General features: G+C 37.9%; 1 protein-coding gene across 1 annotated transcript; it reads left to right on the forward strand.

Annotated features, from left to right (window-relative positions):
* Window positions 1–1,367: 1,367 nt before the first annotated feature.
* hepacam2 (HEPACAM family member 2) lies at window positions 1,368–14,417 on the forward strand. Its single transcript, XM_028460981.1, has 9 exons — window positions 1,368–1,597; window positions 7,453–7,812; window positions 7,896–8,183; window positions 9,776–10,075; window positions 10,588–10,713; window positions 12,510–12,531; window positions 12,617–12,651; window positions 12,847–12,920; window positions 12,997–14,417. The coding sequence occupies exons 1-9, from the start codon at window positions 1,540–1,542 to the stop codon at window positions 13,105–13,107; spliced, it is 1,374 nt and encodes a 457-aa protein (XP_028316782.1). The 5' UTR covers window positions 1,368–1,539; the 3' UTR covers window positions 13,108–14,417.
* Window positions 14,418–16,207: the final 1,790 nt, after the last annotated feature.

The following is a 16,207-nucleotide window of genomic DNA, read 5'->3' on the forward strand; positions in this document are numbered from 1 at the left end:
CTGATTGAACAACTCTCAATCATTGGTTGTCCGCCAGTTGTTTCATCACAAATAAGCAATTCATAATGCTGGAAAATAAGCTTCCTCAACAAACCGTGGCATTCATCAATGCAATTTAAAATGACCTAACTCCTTCCCTATGCTGCTCTATTCCAACTTGACCACAAACTGCGCGCACAATTACACACTAACTGATTACCTTATTCAAACGATTACTGCAGATGTGCTCACCTTTAAAGTATGGTATACAGTTTTCTAAGTCCTTCATTCAGATCTGTAATTCCATTTTTTAATGCATTGTGAAGTGACACATTAAGAAGGCTTCTCATTTATTATTTTTACATATTAGAGCAGCGATCCTCATCTGGTGGGTCAGGACGTCGCGCACAGCTGGTCAAAAACAAATAAATACTTGATGATCTCAGGTTGGACTTGTCTTTTATTTTGAAAGAAACTTTTCTTTTGACAGGCATGCTGTGAAATGCATGTTGCACAGGAAAATATATAGATTCATGTTTTGAAAAGGCAGCAGCTAGGCGTACGGTTGCCGTATCAATATACCGACATTCTAGCCGTACACAGCGCCCCTATTTGGCCAGTTTAGGTCACGTGATGATAGATCATTCATTGGTCAGTTTAGGTCATGTGACTAAGACTAAACGTTACCCTAAACCTAACCCTAACTCTTATCCTAACTCTAAAAATTGTTGCTATATAGGGTTATAACCTAACCCTAACCCCAAACCCTAAGACGCTACATACGTGTACTTCGGAAACCGTACCAATAGCACCGGTGGTTGTCCGTACGCCAACCGTACAAATAGACACTATCTTTTAAAAAATATTTCATATGTTTTGGCACTTTTGAAAAACTAAATGTGGTTGGCTGAATAAAAAAAAAAAGGGAGGGGGGCGCGATTTAATGAGCGTGGCAAAATGTGGGTCCCAGGGTGAGCCAGTTGAGAACCACTGGGTTAGAGGAATATCATATTGCTTAGAATCTTAAGGTTTTTTGTTGTTGTTGTTCTTTTTCCTGCTAAATTTACCACTAAACAAAGAAGCTGATTGTTAATAGTGGCTGAAGTAATGGTGATGTAGCAAACCTGGCTGTGTGACGTTGAAAAACTTTATCTCATAGCCCAAGGGGCCGAGGCGCCAGGTATTTAGACACGGACAGTTTCAGCTATTAAATTACAGTTTCACTACTTCGTTTTCTTTGATGGTAAGAAATACTCAGCTTCAAGGCAATTATCTGTGTGTGTGTGTGTGTGTGTGTGCATGTATTTATTTATGTGGATGATTCTCACTGCCAGGTGGACCTCTCCTTACTCCTGGCCTCATATGGGAGGAGCCCTTATCTCTGTGCAGGAAGGCTAACTTCTCTTATTTCCCTGTCAAATGTTGTCACCACAACCAGTGACATTTCTCTCCTCCTCCATCAACACCTCTCTATCTCTCTCGCTCTCTCTCTTCCATCCCTCATCCTCACTACCTGTCCGTCCGTCAAACGTTCCAGATATCCCCAGAGGATAAGATGCCATGGAGGCCAAAGGAGGAACAGTGCTGTACGCCTGCTCTGTTGTGCTCATCCTGACAGGTGAGGTCTGTGGTTGGGATGCTGGGCTTGAGTTGTTAGTGTTGTCTTGGTGTTTGCTTGGTTGGTTGGTTGGTTGGTTGGTTGGTATGGTAGGGTAAAGGTCAGCTGAGGAAATTTGTTGAGAGAAAAAGCTAAACAGTAGAATATATGGCAACTTTTGTCTGATGTCAACGCAAAACTGTTCACTGAATTTATTGAGGCATGTTTAAAGTTTAAAAATCATAAGAGTAATTATAGCTTTTGTACACAGAAGTTTAGTTTCTCCTCCCAGGCTGTTTACAGTCAAGTCTTGTGCTTCTTCTGCAGTTTACCTTGGCTTCCTTTGCATGTCCTTTTCATAGTCACCGCAGCGTGACTTGGTAGACTTGCTTGTTTCTGCTTTTGTTGGCTGGAAGTAAAGACTTATAAACAGGCTTCTTGGAAAGAAAAAGTGAGTCCAACCACAGCTCTGTGACTCAGAGGGAACAGACGTGTACTCAGTCACATACATCACAAGGCAAGACAGATATCACCAAAAAAAAAAAAAGAAAGCCCCTCAAAGGTGAACTCGACCCCATGTTTGGTGTTTGTATCATCAACTCTTTGTCTTAGTTGAAGGAGAACAGAAGATGACAGCGTTCAAACAAGGACCTGGTGACTTTATTTAGTCTCCAAACAGCTTGGATGGTGGATAAGTGGCAGGTGCTTGTGTGTCTCCATATGGAGTTTGAATGCATGTGTGTGGGCTTGACCCTTTAAAAAGCAGAGGTGAAAGTAACTGATTACAAGTACTCACTTTACTGTAATTGAGTTGATTTTATTCAATTCAATTCCACTTTATTTATATAGCACAAATTACAACAATAGTCATCTGAAAGCGCTTTTATGGGTACTTATACTTTTTTTTTTTTTAGCATATTTCTAAATCAGTAATTTTACTTGTACATAAGTACAAAAAAGAAAAATTTGTTACATTTCTACACCCAACCATTACTGAGTAAATTATTATTTTTTTGTTTTAAAATGATCAACAGACATTGTGAAACTACAAAAAATGAAATGACCAGACAACAATCACATCACATTATAGCCGACCAATCAGATTAAACATGATGCACCGCGCCAGAACAGTATTACATTTAGTTAAAAAATGTTTTGTTGTTTTTTTTTAACTTTGTCTGCACATGCTGTCGAAGGTCAACACTACAAGAAGTGCAATATTTTTAAGACAGTAATACATGTTTTGTTATTGCAATTAAATCAATGAATTCATTTTATTGCATAATTGTGACCATCACCTGCTTTCCCTGAGGAAGGGTAAGAAATACTTTATTATAGGGAGGATAGGGGGGAGGGAACAGGGAAGAGGGAGTCAGGGTAGGAAATGTAGGTTATTTTACCCCTTTCTTTGGTTCAGGTTGAGATTTCTAAACCTATTATGTTGTTACCCACATGGCGCTTTTAGCATGGCACAGTTTTAGAGTTCATAAATGTAGCTATACTTAGAGCCTGATCATTTGTTTTATTTTGAATCGAATTCATTGGTGTTATTTTATTGAAAAAAGAATTGCACATTTTGTATGAACCTTTTGTTTTTATACAGATCCCTTTGTGGAAAATAAACTAAGCTCCAATTGTGCAAGATTTGGTCCCTTCCTTTTTAAGTTTATACATGAGATTGTTACTGTATGCAAGGTAACCATGGCAAAATGTATTACAAAAAAAAAAAAAAAAAAAAACTGGTATAAAATTTTACTTTGAATACTATTTAATTGAGCTACTTTTTACTTGGACTTGAGTATTTTATGCACGACTTACTTGTACTTGTACTTGATTGCAATTTCAATCAAGTAATAGTACTTCTACTTGAGTAGGATATATCTGTACACTTTACACCTCTGTTAAAAAGATAGTCCTCTCACCTCCAGGAGCCGTTGTCATCGTAATCTCTTCTATATCACCACAACAATATCCATAGTGTTTGGGGACAACAGGGGAGAAGAGGGCCCGGCACGCTCCTCCTCGTTCGGCCTTTTCACTGGATCTCAGCTGGTGTAAACACAAGCACAGTCCCTGCTAATGAAAACACACACATGTTGCCACTGGGGCGTGTGGACAGCATTTATTATTTAGGACATAACACCAGACACACAGTAGATCTATTGTGATTATCAACATGGTTAGCAGCAAGTCCCCTGATACCGGGCCTGACACAATCTGAACGTTGGGAGGATGGAACCGCAGGGACTGACCACAGAGGAGGACAAAGACGTGGGTTGCAAAGATAGGATGGTTTTACACAGGAGAAAAGAGTTAGCTCGCCATTTTACCGATCTTGTTTCACAGATGCACGACTAACTCACATGCTACCGCTTATCTGATTAACCTTTCAATCATCCTTAACCATTTAAATTAAGATATCAGATAAACATTTCCTAAAAATACTTTTTCCTTCTTGCTGAGTAAAAGCAAAAGCTTGAAACCTTCAGCCGAACTGGTAGAAATACTTGTAATAACCTTTTGCATTCTTTATGTGTTTGGATCTTGTAGCCAATGAACCTCCTCGGTAACCAACCGCTGCTCAAACAGACTTTAACGGGTAATGGATCAATGATTGTTGTTACCCTGGAAAGCCAAGTGTTTATTCTGGGATAGAAATTCCAGTGAAAGAGTCAGACCATTCTTGTCTGACAACAATTACCCTCAGGAGTGACTTAAAGTCAATATTAACAAACTACAGTTACAGGAAGTGGACAGTGCCAACTAGGATGTGTAGGTCATAGAGTGTCAGACATTCAAAACATGAATAGCTTTATGGTTTTAATGGAGAAGTCTTGTTTAACTTTACAGTGGGGTCGAGAGGTTGTAGTGGTTCCTAGTGTCCCTAGGCAAACCCTGGACGCTAAGGTTCTTCTCATGGAAGATTAGCACCTTGCGTGGGTGAATGGGGCTGGAAACATATAATCTACTACATTTATCCAGCTAAGGGTAACGCAAAACCTCGCCGAACAGCAGAGATGTAAAGAGTACTGATATATCCTACCCAAGTAGAAGTACTGTTACTTGATTGAAATTGTACTCAAGTACAAGTAAATCATACATAAAATAATCAAGTACAAGTAAAAAGTCGCTCAATTAAATAGTACTGAAAGTAATAGTTGCTAATTACTTTTGCCCCTCCCCACGTTTATTTTTGATAATAGATCTTATGTAAAAAAAAATCTTATGTATAAACTTAAAAAGGAAGAAACAAGATCTTGCACATTTGGAACTGAATCTATTTTTCAACAAAGCATCTGTATAAAATTAAGGGTTTGTCAAAATGTACAATTCTCTTTTAAATTAAATAACAACAATGAATTTAATTCAAAATTAAAAAAAAAAAAAACTCTCTAAGTATATCAACATTTATGAACTCTAAAACTAAGATGCTGTTTTGGCGCCATGCAGTGCGTTTAATCTGATTGGTCAGCTGTGATGTGATGCATTTGATTGTTGTCTGGTCATTTCATATTTTGTAGTTTCACAATGTCTGTTGCTCATTATGAAAACAAAAAATAATAGTTTACTCACTAAAGGTTGGGTGTAGAAATGTAACTTCTTTTAAAACCTACTTAATTACAAGTAAAATTAATGATTTAGAAATATGCTCAAAAAAAGTATATTGTATATATAGTATATGAGTACAAGTACCCATAAAAGCAACTCAGTTACAGTAACATGAGTACTTGTAATCAGTTACTTTTACCTCTGCCTAACAGACATGTCTTTTTAAAAGGAAATCATTCCCTCTAGCAACATGGCAGTTTTCCTTTTATTTATATTTGATCCAGTGTTTCACTGCGAGCTGTGGCGTGCTGGAGCCTACACCAACTTGTTAAGAAGGAAAGGCCTGGTCTAGAGACTCCAAATAGCCTCAAGTACATATTTTCCTTTATTTCTGCTAATGTGTGTGCTAAAGGTACTAAACGAGTGAATCAAAACCATACATTTCAACCCTCTATTCAGCATCAAAGGCTATTCAGTGGTGTAGTGATTAGGGCATTATTGTGTGTCCTCCTTTAGTAAGTCAACTATGATGAGGTATTATATTCCCTGAGGGTAGGTGGATATTTTCAACATACTCTGGTTTACAATTCAAAATATCCTGTATACTAGGTTGAATGGAGTATCCTACTGGTTGTAAATATAAATGTGTGTCTAATGTCTCATGATTGTCTCTGCGTGTTAGCCTTGTGACGGACTGATTTCCTGTCCTGGGTGAACCTCACTCACTTTTTTTTTTAAACTCAACTGGGATAGGCTCAAGCAATCCCTTGTGACCATGTACAGGCTCAGGCAGGTAGGGGGAGTTAGTACATGAAGGATTAAGCAACTGACAACAGTTAATGTCTTTGGTGAGAATGTAATTATCTTGACTAAGAGTCAAAAGCTTGTTAAACATGTTAAATTGGTTCAACTGTCCACTGATTCAGTTTGGTGTCAATGCGAGTATCACAAGTATCTGAATACCTGGAGAAAACCATCATGTTTAGCCATCTCTCATTAAAGTAGGAGATTGTGAACATTTTTGTTCACAACCATAATGAATGAGGGTGTCACACTTCTTTTAGAGTAGAAGCTACATTTGGCCCGGCATAATCCAAAGTGTCCCAGAGAAAAAAGAAATTAAGAAAAAAAGACAGGTGTCTTTGTGTGAACTCTTCAACAGGTGAGTAACTGCACTGTAGCTATAATATTTAACATTTCCAAAGGTATAATTCATTCAGTTCATAGATATTTGATATTTGTGTTTTTGCCGATATTGTCTGACACTTAATTTCCAATTTCTGAGATCAACAGATACTGACAATATACATAGACAGTAGACAACACCTTCCCTCAACCAAATTTTAAGTCACATTATTCATCTCCATGGAATCAACACTTGAACCTTACCATTAATATAGTGTCCCACAGAATATGTTTTTCACCAAAAACATCATCTGTGCAAAATTAGAAAACTATTTCAGTAATGGATAAAGTAAGTAAGTGAGTAATAAGTCAGTAAATGGACTAATTGCAATATCTAAAAAATAAATCAAAATGTATCAAATATCATCACGTATTGGTTTTCAGTATTGGTGGAAAAATTGATACTGATGTCAACTGAAATTGCATTTTCATGGCAAAGATTGGCCGAAAATCATCTATCTCTAATATAATTACATCTGAAAAAACAATGTCGTAATTTTCCAAATGATTATTCTCTTACATAAAAATGTTATTGATGTACTTCTGAATCAGTTTTTTCCTGCATTGTGGGTCAGGACCCATCCTGCCTGATGTATTTGATTTTCTTGGCAGTTTGTAGAATAAAACGACATTTTCCACCACATAGTAAGATATTGCTACCCACCTCTCTCTCTCTCTCTCTCTCTCTCTCTCTCTCTCTCTCTCTCTCTCGCCCCTGGTAACAGTTTAGTTTACCTGCACATGACCCGAGGATGCCCAGGTGTCTACTAGATATACTTCAACTGGTCGAGCAAGATTTGTCTGACTCCTACTTACTGTATACAGTACATCCCTTGTTTGACTCATGACTTGAAATACCTAGACTTTATATACAGTAGATAAAAAAACATGTTTTTTCAGCAACCTCTTTCATTACTTTCTACATGTTATCATGTTACTTTTGGTTTCCTGAGAGTGACGGAATTTATATATGTTTTTGATATTGATTGACATGACATAAAAAGCATGTACAGCTATCTTTTTTGTTTCAAATGTTGTACAGTGTCTGGGACAAGCTTTGAAAAATCGACGTAAACTGAAGGAAAGGCAATTTCTATCTCCATGCAATGACTCCTCTGTTTCTCTCTCTCTCTCTTTTTAAGGTGTCAGCTGTAATTTCATCCACATCTCTTCCCTAGTCCATCATGGCGTAGAAGGAGAGCCCCTGCTCCTGTCGGTGGCCACTCACTTTCCCCTAAATGAGACTGAGATTCAGGGGACTTGGTCTCACACCACACCCAGTGGCACTAGGACAACACTGGTGACATTCACCAAAGACACATCAATCACCAACATGATGTTCCGAAACCACCTTGTCTTCAGTGAACCCAACGTCTCGCTGTTCATCCAGAAATTAAACCAAATGGACGAAGGGGATTACCATCTAAATCTGAATATAGCTTTTCATAATACAACGGTACACGTTATAAAAGAGGACAGAACTGTTCGCGTAACAGTAGACGGTGAGTTTTGCTGTGAGATGATGTAAAGATAATTGATCTGTTGACACTGTGTCTCATTCTACTCTTGGTATTCTGTCTCCCAGTCCCCGTGTCCCATCCCGTCGTAGAGAAGAGTCCGTCCTATGCAGTCATTGAGGATGAGGCCAATGTGACAATGACTTGTTCTGTTAAAAGAGGAACTAGGGTTCGGTTCAAGTGGCTCAGGAACAATGTCTCACTGGCTCCCAGTGACAGATACCACTATTCCCAAGACAACTCCACACTGGTAATCAGCCCAGTGAGGAAAGAGGACAAGGGAATTTATTGCTGCGTGGCCAGAAACCCAGTCAGTTTGGGTCAGAGCAGCAGGGCTCTGGAACTCAATGTTTACTGTGAGTAGCTAAATTCCCTCTATCACTTTTCCATCTTGTGATTAGCCAATGCTAATGGTTTCTCCATCGAGGGAAATGTTCAAATAAAAACACATTTGATTAGAAAGTGTAGGCTGGTCAATTAGTTGTCAATTTTTTTTTCAACCTCTTTATGCCTTTTCTTTCAATGAATCCTGTAAATCCAAATGAATCACATTTTATTATATTTATTTATTATATTATATTTATTGACACAAGTCAACAGGCGCAGTGACAAAACCAGGCACTGAATTCCAGCTTTTTAAATTTTATTTAATTAATGTTTTTAAAGACAAAACACAGTTTATTTTTAGTTCAGGTGAATTTTTTCACTTTTGTGCATGTTTTAAAGAGGTATCAGGTCATATGTAAATCAATGAGATCATGGACCGCTGAGAACTCGTGACTATTATGGGATTTGCATGGGAGCGCATGCATTTCAGAGAGCTTCTCTTTTCCACCATCAAATCTGCAGGTGTACAATACACTTTTTTTTCTACTTCTTTTGCTTTTTAAATGAGAAAACAAGAGACATTTGACCATTCTGATAATTAATGTAGCACAAGATAATATGTATTTTGTCTGTGTTTTAAGTTTTTCCTTTTCTTTTTTCCTTTCCCTCAAACACTGGTTTGACAAATTTACCTTTGTACACATTTCTGTTTGCATGCAGAGGCCATGCTTGTCTTCAAGCTAGCAGGAAATATAATCAGTTACTGTCTTTGTTTTAAGCGTGTGTTTTAGTTTAAAATGTCACAAAGTTTACCTTACATTAAAATATACCTGAAAAGAAAATACATTTTTGTACAGTCTCCTCAATGAACCAATAGAAGAATTGTACAGAAAACCAAAAAAAACTCAAGATAGGAGCCTGACAAGGGCAACATATCATTAGCATTAGCAATATCTCTAATGGTAAGGTTTAATTTATATAATAGTTTTACATTACACAGCAGCATTTAGCAGAGAGCTGTAATTACAGGAGTAAGAGGAAGGCAAACATTCCCTTTTATTATTATTATTATTATTATTATTATTATTATTATTATTATTATTATCATTTTTTGTTGTAATTACAGTGATCCTTAATTCTGGGCCACAAGAATATTCCTTGGGTTAGGATTAAGATTTTTTTTACTCCTTTTTTGTTGTAAACCTAAAATATGTGCCCATCACAAAGTTACATTGTTCCTTATGACAACATGATTCATCAAAATAGATGAGCAAATCCATGATAACCTAATAAAAATGTGGCAACATATGCTGTTATTTGTGGTACCGGGCTTAAAAACTGATTACAAGCCATGGTAAGGAAAAGGTAACTGTGATATATTAGCATATTTATGCAACAAAAACTTGTCAAAATCTGACATTTACAAATCAAATGGAATGAAATCCACATTATTATGTATAGTCGCCTTTCTCCATGGCAAGATTTGCTAATCACACCAGAAGCTGCTCTGCTAACGCAACATGAAAGTGACACGGTCATAAAGGGAAGCACGCTCTGTTTGACAAGCTGAAGACTCAACCGTTAACTGTTATCTTTTGTTGCCACAACTGGCCCTTTACAGATGGCCCTTACAACCTGGAGGTCAACTCCATTTACGGCCTGCGGACTGGGGAGGTTTTCACCATCAATCCGGGAGAACTGGTGTTTTTTGAATGCCGGGCGGACTCCAACCCACCCAACAGCTACGTTTGGATCTCCAAGAGGCACAACACCACAGAGGTCATCACTGAGGGCCCTCGGATGGAGGTGCTCTTCTACAGACTGGCACAGACTGAAGAGTACCTGTGTCGTGCCTTCAACAACGTGACGCAGAAACAAGACGAGGCCCAATTCACTCTGATCGTGGCTGACTTAGGAACAGGTTGGTAGAAGGTGGAACATGGCAGGAACGAGCAAAAGCAGAACGTGGGCAGGATTTGGGATGAACGCTCAGTGAACAGTGGCATTAGCCAAAATGACAAATACTGGTTTTATGAACAACAATGAGATACTGTAGCTTTGAACATTACTTAATCCACAGGGAGAAGTGAAAGCAGGTTATGGAAATATAATGAATCTGCATGACTTTTATGAAGCTCTTGTGTTATCTGAGTTGCTAGGTTTCCTTGCCTGCAGCCTGTACTAAGGTTCAGAGGCTGGGAAAGTAAACAGAGGATAACAGCTGTTGTATTTGTTGACTAAGTTTTATTGCAGGTTCAGTTTCTAGGTGCTCCATGTGACATGTGCTTGTTGTCTTGGTGGCGGAAAAAAAAGCACTGATTAATGCTGCTTCATAAGTAAAACAATCATGTTTCTATTACAGAAACCACAAATTCCACAAAAATGAAAGGTTAACCTTCAGTGTATTTTTATTTTGACTCTTTCCATTACCAGAAAAAGAGAAGCATACCCAGGAAGGCCACCCAGTATCTTCACTGGCAGCCATTGCTGCCTGCTCTCTGTTTGTCATTGGCTTCATGTTGCTGTTCTTCCTACGGAGAACCTGTCATCCAAAGAGAGGTCAGTGTATGATTTCATCCATTGCTGTTCTCTGTCAGGTTCTCTGTCCTCATTTTAGAATCTATTTTATCATATAACTATCAGCATGGAAATCCTAATAGTTAGAAGCTCATGAGAATTGGCCACATGAAATTTACACAGTTATCTGAAGCGAAGGATGTCACATGGCACATTTAAAAACTCAATATAGAAAGAAAGACAACTTTATGAAAAGATGCAAAAATAATTTTACAGTTGCCTAAACATAATTGGTAACACTTTATACATAAAGGCTGGCATTACACTGTCATTTTTATGACATAACACCTGTCATTAGCATGAATAAGGTGTCATGATGGCTGTTATTAAGTGTTGTCCGTTACTCTTACTCTAACCCGAACCGTTCCTTACACTAACCCTAAACCTAACCTCTAACCCTAACCTGAACCCTAACTTAACCTTAACCTTAACCTTAACCTTAGCCTTAGCCATATCTCTAACCCGACCTAACCCAGACCCGAACCCCTAACTCCGAACTCTAACCCTAATACCCTAACCTAACCCTAAACCTAACCCTAACCCTAAACCCCTAACCCCTAACCCCTAACCCCTAATCCCTAATCCCTAACACCTAACTCCATACTCCTGACCCTAAACCTACCTAACCCCACTAGATCCCTTCACCTAATTCAAAGAATGCCAACATAGCTCCAAAGGAGTTGTAATTTAGCGAACGACACTTAATGACAGCTTAATGACAGACTCATGTATAAAACTTCAATTAAAGTGTTACCACATAATCAAACACAGTCTAACAGGACAATTTGTGAAACTTGACCATAATCTCGTGACATTTCAGAGTGCAGGTGATGAAGTATGAGATGTTTAGCTCTAATGGTGGCAGAATCTCTTCTTTGCATGAGATAACACAAGTTACAGCAATGCAAAAATAGCCATGAACCCTAAAGCAGAACTAAGGAACTTTTTCACCTTAATAAATCCTTCTCATAGTCCCTGTGAGGGTATTACAAGTGTTTATGAGGTGATTGGGGGGGGGTCCTTCACCCCCCCCGCTGTCTCTGGGCAGAAAACAGCACTTGCAACTTTCCCTGCCTCCAACCCGGACCCGGTGGCAGACGTACTGCTTTATGGTAGCCCAATACAAACTAATGCTAGATTATGACCAGCCCCGTGGCTGCACACGGTTGTCTACCAATTCACTTTTCTCAAACTTATATCATGGCGGAGCCAGCAAAAAAAAAAGGCAGAGAAGACCTTTGTCCGCGGAACGGAGCAACTCCATGCAGTGACAGCTCAGCAGCAGCGTGCACACACACACACACTCGCAACCCAGTGCTCCATCAGGCAGCACACACACAAATATCCATCCATCCATTTTCAGAGCCGCTTTGTTAGCACACAAACAACACATCACACACATTTCCACACTCTCTTCCATATTACTCCAACATCATTCATTTATTTTACTTGTCTTTCTTCCTCATACTGTTCACATGGTCACATGGGACTATATGTGTGAAAGCACCCTAAGTGTCACTATTGTATTAGGATTTTTCAGTGATCGGTTGCTACCATCTTGGGAGAGGTGCACATGTAGCTGTGGAGTGGGGCAGGCGGCGGGGGGTGCGGAGTTTTTACGACAGTAACATAACCAAAAAGGACCTTTAGGGGGAGCGCTAAGCGCAAGTTACTTATTTCAGCTTTAAGATCTCAGCCAATGAGTGCATGAGAGCTACTTTGATTAAAATGTTATATACGTAAATTATAAACAATGCTTTCTCTCTGTTTATCAACAGTGATTATGAGCATTTACAACAGGTAAGAATATACCATTATAATCTATAGATATGACAATATCTTAAATAAAACTTGTATTTAATTGCTTTACTGTTTTTTTTCACAGACCGTTTTCAGAGCAGAAAAGACCTCATAGATCAGGTAAACACGTTTAATTGCTGATGATTTTACTTGTTTAGGCCATTTAAATCATAATAGTAAGAGAAAACAAGACTTGATTTATTCACTTTGTTTTATACCCTTTCAAGTTTGGAGTTAAATATGAATTTTGTACATTCATTGTTAATCATGATGTCTTAAAACTTGTCTGAGAGTGAAATTGTTTGCAATCACCAGGTCACGAGGATGCAACAGAAGATTTCGGAATCTACGAGTTTGTTTCCATACCAGGAAAAATGGATTCTGCACAGGTATTTAAAGTAGTTCACACTTTAAATATTTAATTTTTCCACTTTAAAGCCTGTTCTGTGTGTTCCCCTCCCTCAGGCATCATGCAGGTCTCTAGCTCGCCTCGAGTCCATCCAGGATATGCACACCACTATCTACGATGTGATCAGACACGTTCCAGAAACGCAGAGCCATAGTTTGTTAAGCTAGAGTCCAGCGTGGAGAGCTGCGTTGCGATATTAAAGCCTGATGGGTAGCTTCTGTTGCTGAAGCGTCTGAAGGTTGCAGCTTTAACTCGCCCTTGTTTTGCACAAAAGGATGAAGGAGATTTGTGTGAGCACACAACCTGATCGTGCACTGTTATTGTTGAGCGTGTGAAAGATACTGAAAGGTTAATGGAAGGTGAAAATGTTTGTATGACCTTTTTTTTTTCTTTTCTTTTTTGGAGATGAAAGCCTAATTAAAGATTCAACATTATTCCCAAAAGTTTGGATTACTCTGTTACACATTACTTTGAAGATCACATGAGTTTAAAGATCTGGTTATGCTTTACAGTAAGGGTCCCTTAAGGTGTTTAATAACATTAGCAACTTGAGAAAAACCATAATAAATGTATAGGTGTGCGTCATAAGCATTACTTAACCATAGATAACCATGAGTAATTTCTTATTATGATATTAGTTATTACGTTTTACTAATACAATAAATAATGTATATTAAGTATGCATACATAAGGATATCTAATTACATTATGTAACTTTTATTAATGTTTCATAATGTTTTAATTAACTCTGTGCAGTAAACATTAATGAACTGCTTATTAATGTTAGGTAATACATTATACTGATTAACAACATATTATTAAACTGTTAATTAATGCTTAATAATGCATTAATTAAAGGACCCTTATTGTAAAGTGTTACCAAAGACCCATATTAATAATTACCATCAATCATGTTAGGCTTCCATTTCCAGATGTGAGTGTGTTTTGAGAGAAGTGTTATGATGAATGCATTTTCTTGCATTAAATAAACAAATGTTGTAAATAATGTATTTAGATTTCTAAAGTTTCTCCTGACTATCTGTATCTATATATTTATTTGATGAAAGCATTTATTCCTGTTCCCTGGAGTGTAGCAAATTTTTCATCGAAGACAAAATACATGAATAATAATAATATTACTGAAAACTTTGTAAATCATTGTATATACCTTATGCATTGATGTTGGTTCTGTGCCTTAATAAAGGTACGACTGTTCACAAAGGCGGGATCTGTGGCTCTGTTTATATGGACCGAATTGGTCTGAAATGAAGATGAAATGAGGCTCTCAAACAGTCAACGTTACGTGTTTGCTCTAGAATAACAAAGCTGTCAGTTGTCTGTTCCTCATGGCGTGATATCCTGGCTGTGATCAGATTTCTAAGGAACAAGTTGGTGCTCATTTTACGTGTTAAAAAATTGCTGCTTGATTCTGCATGTACGTCTCAACTGTGTATGTTAAAGTATCTTTTTTTTTCTCCATCACCTCACCTTGAAAGCAACATGTGAAAAGCTTTTGAATAAAATGACACAAAATCCTGTGATCAAGTCTTGGTGCACATAAAAATGCATATTTTTAATTACAAAATCAAACACTAGAGCGGACATAGTTGGAGGGAATATAAAGCCCAACATAACACACAAAAGAGCACAAAACAGTGCACAAAGTACACAAAATGACAAAGACAGACACAGCAATCACTTTAACAAACAAAATGACTACAAAAACACAAAAAACAACCACACATTAGGGAATGGTTCTAAAGACACACAAAATGACAGGAAAATACAGAAAACAACAACAAAAATACAGAAAGTGACCCCAAAAATACACAAATCCACAACATGAATGCAAAAAATGACAGAAAAACACATTAAAATATCAAAAACAAACATATTGACTCCAAAAACACACACACTACACACACACACACACCAATTTACAGAATGGTCATGTTTTTTGGATTGTGGGAGGAAGCCGGAGTACCCGGGGAAAATCCATGTAAGCATGGGAGAACACCCAAGGGCTTGAACCCAGGACCTTCTTGCTGTAAACCACTACTCCACCGTGTGCCCTTCCTTTGGAACTATTGAGTCCAAATACACCTGCTATGTTTACAATTTTAGCATGCTACGACTAATTTTAGTCTGCTACGACAAATATTTGCACAGTTGTTCAATAACCTTTTCTTTGTGGATTGATCATTTGGCTTCCAAACAAAGCAACACCAGCTTTCTAGTTAAACTACAGCTGATCAACTGTGTGTTGCGTCTGTGAGCTGAAGGAGTCACCATCTGTTCCACACAGTGAACGAGTGTCTAACAAACAACAGTGATAAACATCACCTATAAAAGGGGAGCCTGCTCACCTTCATTTGACTGGGAAATAGCCAGAAGCATCAGAGGCCTCATTAACCAGGAACTGAAACACACGCTTTCTACTGCATGCATTTAATCAAGAGCTGCTCTATGTCACACCTAAGGAACCAATGCCGATCAAGCCGTGGGACCCAGTCGTGATGATGACACAGTCATTCTTGCTCATGAGGCAGACAAAAAAGCACAAAAACAAAGCTGATTTTCCTTTGTGCCAATAATGTGATTAGTCATTTTTTAATGCTTCGTGACTATTAAATATGCAATAATGTGTGTTTGGTAACATTTTGTTGGACTGTAAGAGTTAGCGTGTGGGATTCTGTGATGGAGATGTGACCTCACCGAGAGTTGTGATTGGCTGCAGTAGCTGACCCTGAAATTGATAAGTGGGTGTAATAGTAGCAGAGGGGAAAGTAACGGATTACAAGTACTCGCATTACTGTAATTGAGTTGCTTTTATGGGTACTTTTTTTGACTATATTTCTATTGCAGTCATTTTACTTGCACTTAAGTCCGTTTAGAAAGAAGTAAAGTAATTAATTATATTTCTACACCCAACCGTTGGTGAGTAGATTACTACTTCTTGTTTTAAAATGATCAACTTGACATTTTGAAACTACAAAAAATGAAGTAACCAAATGCATCAACATCATAGCCAACCAACCAGATTCAACGTAATGCACGGCGCCAAAACAGCCCATTATTTTCTCACTTTTAGAGTTCTAAGAATCTTTTTTTATATTGAATTGAATTCATTGGTGTTATTTTATTCAATAAATAATTTTACATTTGGAGGGGGGGGGGTGGGGTGGTGAAAGTAACTACTAACTTTTACTTTAAGTAATATTTAATTGAGCTACTTTTTTTTACTTGTACTTGATTATTTTATGTATG

This window comes from Gouania willdenowi, chromosome 11 (assembly GCF_900634775.1).
Source record: "Gouania willdenowi chromosome 11, fGouWil2.1, whole genome shotgun sequence".
NCBI classification, from domain to species: Eukaryota; Metazoa; Chordata; class Actinopteri; order Blenniiformes; family Gobiesocidae; genus Gouania; species Gouania willdenowi.